This window comes from Chelmon rostratus, chromosome 10, assembly GCF_017976325.1.
Source record: "Chelmon rostratus isolate fCheRos1 chromosome 10, fCheRos1.pri, whole genome shotgun sequence".
In the NCBI taxonomy this organism is placed as follows: domain Eukaryota; kingdom Metazoa; phylum Chordata; class Actinopteri; order Chaetodontiformes; family Chaetodontidae; genus Chelmon; species Chelmon rostratus.
This window is the reverse complement of record NC_055667.1, coordinates 15,530,089-15,547,921: the sequence shown is the minus strand read 5'-3', so window position 1 is coordinate 15,547,921 and position 17,833 is coordinate 15,530,089. Positions and strand designations below refer to the sequence as shown.

The 17,833-nt window shown below is 41.6% G+C and overlaps 1 protein-coding gene across 1 annotated transcript; it reads left to right on the top strand.

Moving 5' to 3' along the window:
• Positions 1 to 601: 601 nt before the first annotated feature.
• On the top strand, positions 602 to 17,833 carry tead3a (TEA domain family member 3 a; the record flags this gene model as incomplete). Its single annotated transcript, XM_041944883.1, has 13 exons — positions 602 to 750; positions 7,252 to 7,493; positions 11,738 to 11,802; positions 12,012 to 12,074; positions 13,447 to 13,458; positions 13,860 to 13,970; positions 14,081 to 14,124; positions 14,210 to 14,271; positions 14,361 to 14,494; positions 14,576 to 14,746; positions 15,455 to 15,595; positions 15,704 to 15,856; positions 15,966 to 17,833. Coding segments are annotated over 13 exons (1,461 nt in total), but the record flags the coding sequence as incomplete, so codon positions are not given.

Sequence of the window (17,833 nt, the reverse complement as noted above, 5' to 3'; positions counted from 1 at the left end):
TGATACTCATTTGCATTTGATATTCCTTTTGTGCAATACTTTTTACTACTGTTTACTATTTGGCTATTTTATTATTTTGTTATGTATATAATCTTTTTACTGCTCGCTGTTTTTATATTTTTATTATGTATAGTTTGTTCTTTATAGTCTTATTTTCACTTATTTCACTGTGTGTAAAGCTGCTGCTGCACTGCAATTGCCCAGCTTGGGATAAATAAAGTATATCTATCTATCTATCTATCTATCTATCTATCTATCTATCTATCTATCTATCTATCTATCTATCTATCTCTCAAACGAGTGCATGATGAGTACTTTTACTTTAACAAAAGCACATTTTGATGATAAAGCAATTACTTCAGTAAAATTTGCAAAGCAGGATTTTAAGTATTTTTAAACTAGTACACTAACTCATACATGTATACAGTAGCCTGGGAGCTGAATATTAGGACACTAGCAGTATCCTTTCTTCTCCCATCAAACGAGCCTGATGTCGTGGGAGGAGTTTGCGCTGGGACCCACAAAACTTTTGCGTGTGCGCGTGTCTCCGACGCCACGCCTCTGTGCGTTCTCCTCCGCGCGTTGATTTCATACCAAACTCATACCTGGCATTCCGCCTTTTTCTGTCAAACCCGCGTATTTTTTCGCTGAGGAAATACTCACGATCCGGAGAGCAAATCCGCGGTGGAAACTCAGGTGCCCGGAGAGGAGTGTGCGGCCGCAGCGGCGGGGCAGGGGAGCCTTTGTGAGGTGAGTGCGCTCGGATACTTCTTTGTTGTGTGCAGCAACTTTGACGCTGCAGCAGCAGCTGCTTCGCTTCGTGTGCGCCTGAAGTTTTGGGATATTTGACATATTTCGCATTTTCCCGCTGCCGCTTTGCTGATTCAGGGCCTCGTGTGTTTAGCGGGGAGTTCCTCTTTTATTTACTCACCCCTCGTACTGTATTTGCTCAGACTTTTCCGGCGTCTCTCGGACTTAGGTTGGAGTTTGTTGAGGTATTATTAGCTCGCAAGCTAACGAACTAGCATGCCAGCTCGAGCGTGTTATCAGTTGTCTGCAAGTTACTACATCCACTGAAATATAATACATACGCTTCTTCTTACACTTTAAAGTTGTCGTACAGTGTTTTAACAACTTCTAGCCCTCGTTACATGTAAGTTTTCTTTCCAACTAAGAATCAAAGGCGGTTTTTGCCAACTCACAGTTGGCTAAACTGCTCCCAACCGTTGAACGTGATTTCATTTTTTCCCTGTACATGCTAGCAGATGGAATTCATGTGTCGTTATTGTGAAAGTGTCGCCGACATGTGAGACTGGTCTTACTGGTTCAACCGAAGTCAGACGAGAAATGACACTTTTCTTAGTCTCCAGCACAACTGTCCTGACTGAATTATCATTATAAGGTGTGACCATTTAGTTTCTATGGCGTTCGTTCTACCGCTTCACGCCTCATCGTTTCGTAGTAGTAGTAACTGTTAGCAGTAGTAGTAGTTACCTGAAGTGGCCATGGAAATCTGAACGTACTGTGATGACATCTAGTTTGGTTAATCACAATGTCACTGCCGTCCCCATTGGAGCAGAAGGCAGCCCGTAATGTGCATGTGTCTTGTCAGTGTTTACTGAGCTCATAGCTTTATTTAGCTCAATGCTCCACTGGCACCTCACAGCACTAAACGCCTGACCTTTTGGCCACTGGGAGCTATATTCAAACCGACATGTGCCTTCAGTGCATAATGTTCTAACTTTGCATCACCACCAATCTGGCAAGTGACAAAGCTGTGACTGTGACGCCTCAGTTGCATGATTTCTCAAATCGTAGACAAACTCCTCAACAGAAACCTGGCTGCTTTATATATTACATGTGCAATGCGGTCTGATACAACAGATCAGCCCCAAATGTTCAGCTGTAAAAACTTTCAGAGAGGCATTAATTCAAGTCACTATTGAAGTCCTACTTTGTGACGCACTGGACTGCATTATATTGAAATGTGTGTCTAATAGTCCTCCCCCCACACGTGTGTAAATGGGGTGGAAAAACAATTGAAGTAGCTCAATATAATGCAGTCCATTTCAACAACACTGCAAACTACAACCTCAGTGACATTAATAAACATATAGTTGAATTAATACCCATCAGTAATAAATGCAGAAATCACGGCTGAGCTGTTGTATTTAATTGCATTACACTACTACACTTTTTACTGTCAGTAATGTCAGATTAGATTATCTTTTACTGATCCTCCAGAGGGGAAATGTTGGAGTTCCAGCAGCACAAGGACAGAAATAATACATGTATATCATTTTCATCGGGTTAACTAAGTGATTTAATTTAAATGGTAAGAGGACTTATTTATGTTTCATTTTCTGGAAGTTGGTAGACAGCATAGTTATTGCACTAAATAAGACCATATTTGATGTTGCATGAACAAATGTCTGTCTTTGTTTTGTTTTGTTTGTTTGTTTTTTGCCAAAAAGCCATTCACAAACAAAGAAATATACAGTAGGAATTATAGTAGCAGTACCAATGTTTTTGGCTTGTGGCCCTCATAAATTCAAGGTACAATCTGTAAAATAATGCCAGAATTTAAGTTTAAATTAAACTAAAAAGCTAGAATTATCAGCAGTATGTGAAGACGGAAGAGTTCTGACAGTGAGACATCTGGGTTTTGTGTTGCAGAGATATCTACTGAAGTTAGCATGCTAACCAGCTAGCTGCAGCCCGTCCTGTGGCATAATCACTTTGAACCTCAAGAGGCCAAAGTCTAGTCTAGCCCACTGAAGTTTCAGCTGAGAAATGAATCTGAGTTTACTACAAAAATGGCTCCTGTCACAAGCGCTCTTAACTTATTTAGTCTAATAAATAAACAAAAAAAACTCAAAATGTAAAGAAAGGAAATATTCCCACACCCATTTTAATACTGTACACCTTCTGAATTCAAGTTTTGTTTAGTTTTTTACTGAACTAAGACGAGCTTAACTGTCAAATTAACTCATCATCAATACACTTAAACTATGAAAACCATCTTGTCTTTCCACTGTTACAACAATCGCAAACCCTGGTTTGGTTCTCTGAGTTAGATGTGAAAATACTCAGACGCTGCTTTTCCATGCTGATGATGACCGACCTTCCTCTCGCTCCTCTCCCGGTTCATGTCTTTCCTGTCTCAGCCTGCCGTGTCTTCATTGTCCCTGGAGTCACAGTCCTGGTCAGAGCCACTGTAAATCACCTCAGCAGCAGTTTCCCGGTCTAACTGGGCTCCTTTGGACTTGGAGCCTGTGTAAGGTCCCAGTCCAGTCATGTTCAGTGGGAGGCTGCTGAACCAGGTTGTGTTGCCCACTGTGTGAACACCAACAGTCCCCCAGTGTTCCGAGCTCTTGGTCGTGGCAGAGTCCAGTCAGCATAGGGCCACCAGCTGCACGGCTAGCTTAGCTAACTAGCTAACGGTAATGAGCTACAGCAAAGTATATAGTGTAATATTTCCATCTCAGATTGTTTCATTTGAATTACTTCAAGAAAAAGGTAAACACTTGACAGAGGTTTAAAAATATAAACATAATCTAGTCATTTTGTGATCCATCAGATGTACCCCAAGGTTGGGAACTACTGTTATATAGTGATGTTACTTATGTTTGGTGTAGTTAAACTGCTCAAACTGTTAAAAAAAACTCCTTATAAGCAATTCTAACATAACTAAGAAACGTTGGGAATTTTCAGGGCAATAAAACAATGATCAGTGTGTTTTTTGAGATGTTTAAAATGCCCAGGTCTCCAGGACCTCAAATAGAGGTTAATCAGATCAAGTCAGGACAAACAAACATCTTTCCATTTGCCGACTTCTCACACAGTAAGACTTTCAAGACTGTCGATTCCCCCTCCCCTCCTCCGTTTAGGCTCTGCTCTTTCCTAACCATCTCACCAGGGCCTGTCTGATCTCTATAGCAACAGCACAGTCCCGTCAGCAGTGATTGAAACTGGGAAGGCCCTCTGCAGAGTGTGTCCAATAAGCCCACCACAGCAGGAAAAGCTCTACGACCACACTGATCCTCTGTGGTTCTTCTGTGGCAGGGAGCATGTTAGCCACACTCTGGAAAACATTACACACCAGGCAGCATTGATGTTGCATATGTGTGCCTGTGTTTGAGTAGACTTGGAGCATCCTCAACAACAACAAAAGAATGTGTAATTTCCTCATGTGGCTCATGCAGGCAAAGTTGCAGGCTTCAGGGAAGTTCACATGGCCAAAGCACTGCATTTTAAACTAGCTTCTCTAGCTTGATTAGCTGACTATGGTCAATTTGTCATCTATCATCCTCCATCCACTGGTGTAGCCTTAATAGGTAGACAGCTGGTGGTGCCTCCATTGACCTTGGCCAGTGTCTTTTTAAATTTACAAGCTCTTAATGTTTTGCCATTCTTCTTGTCAGGTCTTTAACCCTGAAAGCTAGGGCTATTAATACACTGCGCTGAAGGAAGCCGTAAACAACTTCAGATGAATCTGATCTCGCTCTCGGTGAAGTGTGGAGACATTTGAAGTGCAAGACATCTGTCACCATTCTCAGCAGCCGCAGAGTTAATCCTGGTCCTGTCTATCTGTCACAATGTGTGTGATGTACATTAGCAAAGTGTTGGGTGTTTCTTGACCTGCCTGTCATTGGGCCTCATTCATAAAACTCAAAGATTAAGTTTGATTTTTTTGAGTAAGTACAACTTAAAAACTTACGTGGGTCAGTAATATCCTCTTGTTATTACAAAGGCTTACAGGTAAGAACTGCAGGGCTACATGATATATTGTTTTTAGCATCGACATTGCAATGTGTGCATGTGGATAGTTGCATAGCAGGACAGGCTGTGTAAAGTAAGGCAAATAAACTATGCTGCAACTTTTTTTTGATACAATGGGAAAACTCACTAGGTGTTCATCTACAAGACAAGTTGTCTAACATCACATAATTTAGTCTGATTTAAGAGTTCTTCAACACAGAGTTTGATAAGTTCCCAATGGGCAATGGTAAAAGGGTCCACTTCATCATTTTATCAAGGAAACAAACCAGGCCCCACTAGCCACCTACCACTACCTGAAAATGGTTGATTTGATTGTTTAAAAACTGATCGAGTGCACCCCTTCACCAGAGCACATAGTGACCTGATAGCTGTTCAACCCTGCATATCATCTGCCTGTAAACAAAGTGGCTCCTGTCACAGATAATGTCACCTGGGTGCTAGGAGCAGGTGTTCAGGTAGACGTGGTGGCTTTTGCGTGAGTGTATGCCCATTATCAGCGGCACCTCATTCGGTGGGTCGTATGACTTAAAATTTATATCACAGTATTTTTTTTTGTTTTTTTGTTTTTTTTCTTTACAGTGACAGTATCATATCATGTGTTCATTGGCTCCAAATTGAAATCAAAATGAGGCATACACCCACATCCACATTGAAGGAGTAACCTGCCCCATAATCTTGGTTAATTAGCAAATGTAATGTGATTCAAAATAAACAGTAAAGCAATTTAAAAATGGCAAAACTTACAGGTCCTGAGTTTGAAGTTGATCTCGATCCATCCTTGAGCTTCAGTTTTCCAGTTTTTGCCCTCAAAATAGCCCGACGTAAAATGATTAGCACAGACATATAGCCTGTATAGAGTTTCCATGTTGTTGTTGTTGTGGAGACAATTCTTCAAGTTAATCCACTGGATCTCCACTTGCTCAAATGATGGGATTAGATAAAGTGTTGGTTCTTGCAGCCAACAACAGAGAAACCGGCGTGCGTTGCTTCTACATCTTTGTGTTACTGGAGGTGGCCTCATAGCAAGGAAAATATTAATTACTGGATGTAACTCCAGCTCTATGAGTACATGCATAGCCCTCTACCCGCATGTTATTTACCTTTATTAACAGTAAAGTGAATTATTTTCAATATGCTAAAACATTTATCATGGTAATGATGGCATTGCAAATCCATGTTGTGGCAGAACATGACGACAGTGATGAATCTGGTTTACAACCCACACCTACCTCGTCCCGGCGCTGGTTAAAAGTTTAGAAGTTACTTTCACAGGGCTGGTCTTTGCCCTAATGTGAGGAACGCTGAATACACACACATAAGCATTGAAACAACGTATTGATTATCAAAATAGTTCTACATTTTTGTTGGCTTGACTAATGGATTCCTGGACAAATTGGTTAAGCACCACCACATATCACCATTTTTAGATTGGATGGAGTTATTGTAAAGTCGTTCTCTGCCAAGTGGCCCATCACACTCAGACACCTCAGAGTTAGGCTCTGTTGCCCCAGGCTTTTCCAGGCTTTTTTTCTTGCCATTTTAAATCAAACTTAATCACACATGTTGTTCATGCTGATGCAGCATTCAAGGCTGCTTTGGCACCCTCCCATTTTCTTTGCTGCTTAGTGCCTGTTTCTCCACTTCTCTAGCTCCAAAATAACATATTTTTAAAGATCTCCAGTCAGTTCGGAGTTGAGAACAGACTGGAGTGCGTGAAATACATCCAGTTTAAGTTCAAAGGGATTTTCACATGGATAACAATGAAAAAGTGAAAAGGTTTTTTCCATAATCTGATGAAGGGTGATCATGTTTTTTTCCTCTTTCCAAAGAAATTTACAATCATTTCCAAGCTGCTTTTGTTGTGGGCAGCGGTGTATGCTGGTAAGTTGCAGCTGTTGGTGGGTTGATAATACAGAAAATCTGTCTAACCACAAAAATGTCTTTTGTTTATTATTACCTGTGCACAGACTATGATATACTTTAGGGTTTGTATATGTTGCTATACTCAATGATTTAAAGCTGCACTGTGTTTTCCAAACATCAGGAGACGGCTGCATTAATTTCCTTAAACCTCTCTGATTGCGATTCTTTTGTGTCTCAATTCATCAGCTATTAAAACAAATACCACTCTCTGCTCTCACATTGTGGTAGAATTTTTGGTGTAATGCATCTTTTAATGTGGATAAACCCCATCCTGAAGCCTGGGTCACACAAGCATCGCTATTAACGTGGTTTCTATTTTTGTGGATGCTCCATAATGCAATTTATCTTGGTGATAATTAATTTATTTATTATTACAAATAATTGTCAACAATAATCAAATGTCCAGTGCATGGTCTGTTGTTGCATGCTTTTCCATCTCCAGAGTCTCTAGACTCTAGTCTAGGCTGACATTAGTAGCTGAGGCCTGATTGCAATTGGTTCAGCACACTGTGAATTCTTAGAAATGTCTCGTCTCCTGTGTTCTAGGTGTGTTGTGGCCGGAGCCGTCATCATTGCGTCGGAGTGGAGTTGCCGTGGCAGCCCTGATGGGGCGCAGGAGGAGGGTGGCGATGGGGAAGGACTGGCAGATGGGGCGGACCGTGCATTGGACGGTGACCCTGAGGGCGTGTGGAGTCCAGACATTGAGCAGAGCTTTCAGGAAGCTCTGGCCATCTACCCTCCCTGTGGCAGAAGGAAGATCATACTTTCAGACGAGGGGAAGATGTATGGTGAGGAATTGCACATTTCTGTCCTAACATAATGAGTGTCACCCATCCATTAGGTGGGGAATTAGGGAATGTGATTTGCAAGGTAGTCTGCAGCATGTAAAGCCACTTTTTATTGTAAATAAAACATAGTTTTCATGCAAGGACAGTGGATTTTAAATTGGGAAATTGGTCATATGTGCAAGGTTATACTTCACTATAGTCATGCTGACAATGGTTGTTGCCAGTGCACCAGCCTTTTTTGCATGTAAGAGAAACATGAGCAATCTTTCCAAAAACCTAGACGCTGCCTGCAAGTAAAGCTTTGATGTATTTTGACCATTTCTTTCTACCTTATTGAAGGCCTTGGCCTGCACCCAACGTTGCCTCTTTTTCTGGCTGAGGGTTTGCATTCCCGTCTGCGGCAGCCTGTGTCATACACTTGTGTATGTGTGAGTGTGTGTTGCGAGGGGAAACTGGATATGTGATCCCATGCGACAGAAAGGGAAAGTTTGTTTCAACATTGTGGCCTTTTTCTCCTTTTGTGGAAGTGTGGGGCTTACTGTGTTGACCACCTCCACTTCCTTCTCAGTAAACAAGGATAGTCCCACTGGTACACATTCACACACTGGAAAAGATACACTGACGCTTTGAACATAGTACCAATGCTCACATTAACCCACCGGCGTCTCATTTTCAAACCAGCCCATAGGACACCACCCCAAACTTTTGAGTTACTGCCTCCTAATACAAAACTGTAAGAAACTTTAAAGTTTCTGAATTACTGTATAGTCTAAATGTACTTTTAAATCTTTTATGTGCCAATGAATAGTGTGACTGCTTTTATTCACACACACAGCGGCACAGGAGATGTTACAGACATGCTACTTGGTTCTAAATTGGCAGATTGCCAGTGTGTCTTTTACAGCTTAATGAATTGAAGTCCTTTTCAAACATGTGGGTAAATTTGGCAGAGCGTTTAGGGATGCAGTCCACGTCTGAAAGTGGCTCATGTGGATATCACAGCCAAGCATTTAGAACCATTTTAGTGCTCATTTTATTTAACTGAATCAGTCATGTTCAGAAAATTGGATCACGTAGCACAGCTGTTCAAACCAGGAAAAGATGACATTTAGACTAATAGAAGAATTTCACATTATTCTAAATCAGGAGTATTTACCCCCCTGCTAAACTAGGCCAGTCGAAATTGAGCTCCACTCTCTGCGCTGTCTTTGCTCTCAGTCATATGTTACTACCATGATGTCACCGTGGATTATGGTGTCAAGCATGTTTTCCCAAATAAGGAAGATCAGCAGACTGATCACTTACTCTTACACTCACAGAGTGAAACAGAGGCTACATGTCTTAATGATGATATTTTAGTATCATGTTGGTGCCAATACTAGGTACTAGTTTGTTGAGACTGTAACAGAATATTTTAACACTTGGGCCATTTTTGACTCGATACTTTATGGTGGTCTTGCATTTGATTGCATTATACTGTAATGGTTCATGAGTTTTTGTCCTCCATGCACATGCAGGTGGGAGAAGGGTGTTCTTTTTAAATGGCACAATATACATTGGGGTCTGTATTCATCAGATTTCTAAGACTTACACTTAAGAATGCTCTAGAGAGTCAATTTAGGAGTAAAAGCTCTGAAGAATAAGACACATTTATCAAGCTGCTACTTGTGGCAAAGTATAAGAATGACATTCAGGAGTATTTCTTATGTGATCACAGACTGCATATGCTCAGAGCAGGGAGACTCAATTGACCCCATGTCTGCCATATTGTTAATTCTTTTTGAAAAATCCTTGCATTTTATTAAGTGATATGTTTATATTTATGTGAAATTCCTCAGTATCTTCAGTAGCGATTAACAGGGGAAAGCTAATATATTATTTAGCGTGACTCCAAAAGCCTCCAAAACACATCTCAGAAGCTGTGTTTTCACCTCCGTGTCTGTTCTGCAGCCACCTAGGCTCTTTTCTACTGGAACTCTCTTGAATTTAACGGCATTTGTAGTCCATAGAAATTTGATTAATAGATGGGATCCTTAAGTTTGCGATGGGGGTAAAAGTCTATGGCTTACTAAATCAAATATAATTGGGGATGTGGTTGAATTTCTTTGGGGCAAGTGTCCATTTACAGATGGGTTTAACCCAAATTGGGTCATAGATGGTCTCACTTACATAGTCAAATTCAAATACACACCTCTTCACACCCTTCTGTGAGAAAGTCACTTCACTGGTCCTAAGTGAAATATGTTTTATATTTCTAAGATGCCTTGCTGATGGCTTTGCTCTAGTAGATAATGTTTTGGCAGTTGTTTTCTGCTATTTTCAATTATGTAACCCCATTGAAATAATGACCGAGTAAAGTTTCAAGTCGAGTTTGTTTCATTTTGTTGTCTCATTGGCCCTCTCTGTATTTCGCTTCATCTCTTTTTTTCGATCAACTCTCATTTCAACTTGAAAGCAAATGGGTGAACCCTTAATTGATGTGACAGATGAGGGGGGAAAACTGAGAGATACATGTACATGGTACATGAGTTGACTCCTGCTGAAAAAAGCATTTGGCCTGATGTGGCGTAGTGGTGGGCTGCAGGAAAGTGCATGTGTCCTGTTTTGGGAATTGGAGCAGACTGCTGAGTCTGAGTCAGCCCCTTCTGTTGATTTCGGGGAATTCTGGTAACTCCAAAGAGCTGATGTGACTCAGCCTGATGTGACCTAAGTCCCTACAGCATCGCACCACTTCCCAGAAAAAAGAATGGTGATGATGATGATGCGTGTGTATTAAATGATTACAGCCATGGAGTTGGTTTGTAAGGCTTTATTTGGTCACCTTTATCTTTGGCATCTCTCTAATTTTGACATCTGCAGCAGAGTGAATAGTGTGTTGCTCACCACTTGGAACTAGAGACCAGCAGATCATCAGGTGTGGTTTGGAGCTGGGGGAGGCAGAGAGAGAAAGAGCTGACCGGGCAGTCTGTGCTGACCCCATTTGGGAAATTAACCATCTGATGACCTCTCCTCTGTTTTTCCCTCTTTTCCAACCACTTTTATGTCTGCTTGGAAGCTCTGCAATTAACGCTTGCTGTCCTTTAATGACAGTGTCATACAGCTACAGAAAGTGAGAGCTTGACAGTCCATGTACTTGTGTGTGTGGGAAGGCAGAGAGGCTTGTGACAGCTTGCCATCTTTACGGACACTAAAAGCATTAAACGTATGCTGGCTTCACTTCACATGCATTCTGGGGATGCAAAAAGTATGTGTCTTCATCTGCTTTTGCTTCATACCAAAGCTTGATCTGTGAATTCAGCACAACCCAAACATTGGCCTAAATTTGAGCAGTTGAAATCCCCAGTGTCGCTGTGGCTGCTTGCCGGACAAACATGAAGCAGTCATGGTCTTGCCAGGTGTGTTGTGATTGTACTGAGGAAGATTAGCGAAAGATATCAGAGAGATTAAGTGCAGATTAGTTTGTCTTAATGTATTTACAGCACTCACACTCATACAGTCCCGTAATCATTGCATTTTAGGTTCATATTTATCTCATTGAAAAATGGTGAATGTTCCATGTACAAAACTAAGGCAGGACCTTTTGACATCTATTTGATTGGCTTTGAATGCATCCCACCGGTTAGTGTCATACATTGTCATTTTCTGTCCACAAACGGGTTACAGCTGAATTCATAAAATTGCACAGTTCAGTTTTTGAACACTTCTGATTATGTCCTCATTGACTATATTGGTTGAAGCAAAGCAAAATGATTTAAAATGAGTCGCCACTCCATGCAGGCTGTACCCGCTCCATCATTGTTTTACTTTCTGATCTCATAGCAACACATGTTGTATTGTGTGCAACACTGGTGTTATGATGACGGAAATTGTTTTTGTGTCCTGAAGTCATGGATGTATTGAGGAGAAACAGATACCGGTTTTGAAGACAGTGTCCGATTCTGTCCTATGAAAATTGCCCACTTGTCCCATGTGCCAGAAAAGCCTATGCAGACTTCCTTGTGCTTTGATTTTGAGGCCTATATAGCTGGCTGGCTTCCTGTCAGCTTCCCACACACATGACTGGGATAAAATAATTTAATGCTTTGAAAATGCTTTTTTGGGCTTGTGTACGTCACATGATGAATGTGGAAGTTGCAATACCCTGTGTGGCCACTACCCCCAAATCACTTCACGGTCAGCTCCATTCCCTGGGCCTTGGTTTAAGTGCTCACGTCTGATTTTATCCACTCCTTTCTCAATTTTAGGTCGAAACGAGCTGATAGCTCGTTATATCAAGTTACGAACAGGCAAGACGCGCACACGCAAACAGGTAAGCACAGATTTTATTGAAGCTTACAGCATTTACATGTGTCAGGTAATATGGGATGCAGCTTTGCTGCTTCCTGACATGTTTTTATTTTGTTGTATTTTGCCCATTAATCTTGTTAAAGTGATTATCAATGGACCGTAGCTCTTTAAAACTGATAAATCATCCTATGAATGTGTGTTTTTGTCATGGGGGTAACTGTGCCCCAATAGGTGTCTAGCCACATTCAGGTTCTGGCACGTAAGAGGGTACGAGAATACCAGACAAGCATCAAGGTGGGTGGCCACTGAATCAGCTCTCCCTTCCGTCTGTAGTCACATCCCCTCTTCTTTTCCTTTCCTGTTCCCTTTTCCTCCTATCCTCTTTCCTCCGTCCTGTCTTTCGTCAGGTCTCTAGTCACCTGCAAGTCTTGGCCAAGAGAAAGTCGCGCGAGATTCAGTCTAAGCTCAAGGTACACACGCTCATTGATTTAACCATGCTAGCTGCTTCGCTCTGCATGTGGCCCGAATCCAACTTAACCCACTGAATCACCGAAGGTGTCTCTGTCAGAGTTTATGGCAGATTTAGGGTTTGAGGGTTCTGCCATAGTTGACATGCACCTACTCAAAAATGTGACCTTGTGTCATGGCTACAGGGACTCTTTGGAGCCTGCAAGAACTCATTTTGTGATAAAGCATGTCATATCCATTCAGTGTTGTGGGAATGCCAGGACTAAATCTTTATCTATATCGGCATCTAAGGCAGGATCGGTGAAACGCCTTGATGGAGAAATACAGAACAAATAAATACATCTTACAAATAGTATATACGCGATTGTAATGCCATCATTCTGGCACTGAGATAGTATTAATAACTGTGGAAACATGGAATAGTAGGCTCTGGCTCTGCAAAACATTTAATTTGTTTACTTCTATGATTTAAAGGTCTCGCTCGTTTGCTTTTTGTCCCTATTTGATGGTGTCTGGTGTTGCTTAGCGTACAAGCCAGATGTTTTGAATGTGTTTGTGTATGGGAACACGTGGGAACAAGGTTTTAGTAATAATGCATGGCAGTAATGTTGCTCAGTTTATTTAGCTTAAGAGGCTTGTGGCTTCGGACAAATGATTGCATGAGACTCGGTAGCCATCTTGGTTGACCTAAGCATGTGCATGGCTGTAGTCGTTTACATGAATGCTTACATACACACAGACACGCAGGAAGTGTTTAATGTGCTCATGTTGCGAATTTGAGTTATCTCTTTTAAAATCACTTCTGATCTCCACGTTCTCTCCTTTATCTTTTCTGTTTAAGCTGTTTTCTTGTGGTTTTACTGTGTCCTGCAATAAAGGTTCTTTGTGACAGAGGTTTGCACCAAAGGCATTGAACTTGATGCTCTCTAATAAATGTTTGAGGAGTGTAACTGTTTGCTTCCTGGTATAAATGTCAGCTTTTGGACACTCCAGGTAAATAGGATGTAGCTTGTCCTGCCAGTGTAAGATTAATGTTTTTGAGCTTAGCGTGACTGTGTTTGTCTAGGTACGTTTGGTGTGTAGTCACTTCACTGGAGTGAGCAATGTGTTTTTCCTTCATTGCCTAACAGTGAATCTGTGACCTGCTTTTATTTTGAATGTACTGAAGTTAATCAATAACGTGTCTTCTTTGCCATAGGCCATGAACTTGGTAAGTTTTGGTTATACAACTACAGTTTTCTGCTTCAGGCTTTGTGCTTTGTGGTTGGCATCACATTACTTGCTAGTCCACAATGCAGTTCTCCTGCCAGACTCAGAAAGCCTGCTCCTTACTCTTTTGTTTTAGTGGCTTTAGTTAAATACTGGTGATGGCTCCAGTTAGCTCCCCCAGCCTGCTAGCTTGGTGCGCCTCCTGCTTTGGCATCCACCTATATTTGCTTCGCACTCTCTCCTGTCTTCCCTCATAGTTACTGCATCATGCTGAAGTACTGCATAATATGTTGGCTGGCTTGCTGTCTAAACTGGCCTTGGAGGTTGGCTGACCCTTCCACTTCTCTGGATTTTTCAAGATGGACCGTCATCATTGTGTTTTACTGTGTCTCTTTCATTCAGGACCAGGTATCCAAAGACAAGGCACTGCAGACAGTAGCCAACCTCTCATCAGCTCAGATTGTGTCTGCTAGCGTAATGAAACCCCAGACTCCGTTCCCCCCACCAGTCAGAGTGAGACACAAACACACACAGACGTGCGCACACATCTGTTCTTTTCTACCTTCTGGATAAAAGTCTGAGTAATACTATCTGCGCTATTTCCCCATCTTTCCCTTGTTTAGTTTTGGCCCGGCCCTCTGCCAGGACAGCCTGGACATTCTCAGGAGTGAGTATCACAGGCTATTAGTTTGTTTAAAAACCCCTGAAGCTGCTACAGTTGCTCATTTTTGGGTTCTGACTCCTTTTTACAGCATCAAGCCCTTTGCACAGCCACCATACACAACACTACCAGCCCCTGTCCCTGCACCTATCAGTAAGTGTGAACACAAACGCACCAGTTTGAGTAACTAGCACCAGTTGTTGTTGTGTTAATTGTGTTCTCCTGGTTTAACTGTGTGTCAGGTTATGAGCCCCTGCCTCCCCCACGCCCTGCAGCTATAGCAGCTCCTGTATGGCAAGACAGAACCATCGCCTCAGCAAAACTACGCCTGTTGGAGTTCTCTGCTTTTCTGGAGACCCAGAGAGAGAGAGAGACGGTACGGACATTCAGACATTCATGCAGTATAACAATATAAAACTTGCCTCTCTTTCTTATCACTTCTCCTTCCTTCCTACAGTATAAACACCTTTTCGTACACATTGGCCCATCAAACCCAGGCTACAGTGACCCCGTGTTGGAGTCCATAGATGTGAGGCAGATTTACGACAAGTTCTCTGAGAAGAAAGGAGGCCTGAAGGAGCTATATGAAAAAGGGCCGCACAATGCATTCTTCCTCGTCAAGTTCTGGGTCAGTTCTCAAAACCAGTGTTCTCATGAATTACATTTTTTAATATTTAGGAATGTTGAGAGTCATGCTGCAGAAAAGGATGTCAGTGAATTTGATGAATCATTGGGAAATTGTACAACTTTGACACTAACATATATTCTAGTTCTGCATAGAATTTATCACAATCAATGCATTATATAATGCATTATGTATTTGGTGAAAGTCTGTGTTGTACATTAGATACTGTAGCTCTGTTTGCTGCCTGAGGTTATAACCTGCTACACCACAAGGGGGAAGCAAAGCCAAAGTGATGCTGGTGCAGGGGTCCTTACAGGAAGTCTTTTGGTAGTTGCATGTTAAACAGTATTTTATTTAAAGGTGCCCTGATGGGTTTTCTTATAAACAAACAAAAGTACATTTGCATGTGGTGTTCTTCACCTTGAGGTCTAACAAAAGTGCCAAATGTATTTCCTACCTGATAAAACATTTGGAACGTTTAATTATTTAAATCAAGCATTGTTTACATCCATGTTTACCAGCCCTGCGGCCTTCTTCTTCCCTGCATTTGTGAACGTATTGCTGCATATTTTGGCATGTTACCTCCACCTCCTGATCAGTGCAATAGTGTGACACCCCAGATATGTGCTATAATACACACATAAGGGATGAGTGAATAAGTGTTTGCGTCTTCGCACACACTCACAGTCCATCTTTTTGTGCTTGTTTCAGGCGGACCTGAGCAGTGACATTGAGGAGGGTTCTGGCGTGTTCTATGGAGTGAGCAGCCAGTACAGTGGAACAGAGAACATCACCATCAGTGTCTCGACAAAAGTCTGCTCCTTTGGCAAACAAGTGGTAGAGAAGGTTGAGGTGAGAACATAAGACCCTCTTTTTTTATGTGCATGAAGGGTTTCATATCAGACCATATAAAGCAGTGGTTTAATTGTGATGTGCATATGTGGATTCCTCCCAATTCAGACTGAATATGCACATATGGAAGGAGGAAAGTATGTGTTCCGCATCCATCGTTCTCCCATGTGTGAATATATGATCAACTTCATCCACAAACTCAAACACCTGCCAGAGAAATACATGATGAACAGTGTACTGGAGAACTTCACCATCCTACAGGTGTGTGTGCGCGTGCATCTGTGCATCTCTATATCTCTATGGACTGGTGTGTGTTCATATGTTTTGTTATTAAATCCTGACCCCCATGTGTTTTCCCATCTCTCGCCAGGTGGTGTCCAACAGAGAAACTCAGGAGACTCTGCTGTGCATCGCCTTTGTGTTTGAAGTGTCCACTAGTGAACACGGAGCTCAGTACCACGTCTACCGACTAGTTAACGACTAGCAGCATGCTGTACGCGTGCAGAGACTCTCCACAGACTTTTTTGATATATACAGTATAAACACTATTCCCAGCTCAGACACACAGACCCCCACTCCGCTACTCTAAACACACACTTGTTTTAACAGACCAACAGTCACACTGTAGTCACACCTGCTGTTTGTTCGACGTGTATACTTCTCATGACTTAAACCCTAAAGTGGAATTCACTTTTATAGATTTTGACCAAAACGCGGTGCCATTCTTGGCGTAATTATCACCAAGTTGTTGTGATGTTATCCAGTGTAATTATTCAGTCACAGAAATGTCTCACCTGGTGAAAATGATGCACATCTCAACGTCAAGCTCGGTTCTTCACAGGTATTAGGCTTTTCTTTTTAACTAGGAATTTGATCAACTGGAAAGCAGGATTTAAATTCGTCCCCAATATGCATCATATGAGTGAACGTCATCATTTGCAGGGAATTTTCTGATTTTAAGTCGTAGGTGTGACTGATGTGAGACGAGTTTGAATATAGGTTGGCAAACAGATCATTTAATCAGTGTTAATGCAATCTGCCACAGTAACTATTTCTTCTACAGTTTGTAGTATCTCTGTCAGGTAGGAACTGAATGAGCCCATAATGGTGTCATCTCTATCACTGCTTAGTGTGGAATCACTATCTCCAGTTACTTAAAAAAAAAAACTCTAAGGATCACATGGACAAACGTATGAGCGTGCCTCTTCACAGAACGTAATGCACTACATGTAAAGACGTAGAAGCCGTATTTATATTTGAGAAACCGTGTGGAAGTGTAAAGAGAGCCATCATTTTAGGGTGCGTTTGCTGTTTAAAGGTCTCCAGTGGTACAGGGTGTGGAGGGAAAGATCTTTCGATCAAATCTCAAGGAGGTTTTTAAGTTTGGCTCACTTGTCTTTGGAAACAAAAGTGGTTCACAACCAGTTTCAGATTCAGTTCATGCTTTGGTGTCAGCAGCAGTTTGAACGAAAGAATCTCTACTGTTCACTGACATAATACTGTCTTGCTTAGACTGTGTGAGCTCGCTGCAGTATTTCTACCTCCACGTGAGTTGGGATAAGAATGTGCTTTGGTTCATAATGCCTTAACCTGAGGAGCACTGATGTATAGGATGTGTACACTACACTTGTAATGGTACTGTTTATAAGCCAAAACAAGGTGAATAGACTTGTTTTTTGTAAAGATGAACTATCTTTTTTTGTATTTCACCAGCACAGCTAGAAGTGTTACTGTACATCATGTATGATGGGTGTTTCGGTGTATCTTTTTCGATGTATGCAAAATGATGTATGGTACAGACCACACTAAGGTCACCCACAGTGCACTGGGGTAGATTTTTGCCTGATAACACTAGCGAATTATCCAGCTTACACTTACTTTTTTCTCTTTTGTTCTATGTAATGTTTTTGGTTTTTGGTATGTGTGGCTACCAATGTTTTTTTTTGTTTTTTTTAATAGTAAACGTTATTTGACTCTGTCACGCCCTCTCATGGCAGGATTGTCTTTAACCATGTGGAAGGTGACAGTGATATTTCTTGATCATGAAAGTAAGAGCCGACTGGTTCAGTTTTAAATAACCATATTCACTGTGTGGTGAGCCAGAATTGTTATTCATTTATTTCTCCTGTCTGTGTACTCTGGTTGGCTGTGCCTCATCACTCCTTTGGTCAAATATGCTCAGTGAATTACATCGGTGCCTTTATGCTGTACCAATAAAATCGCACGGTGTTTGCAGAA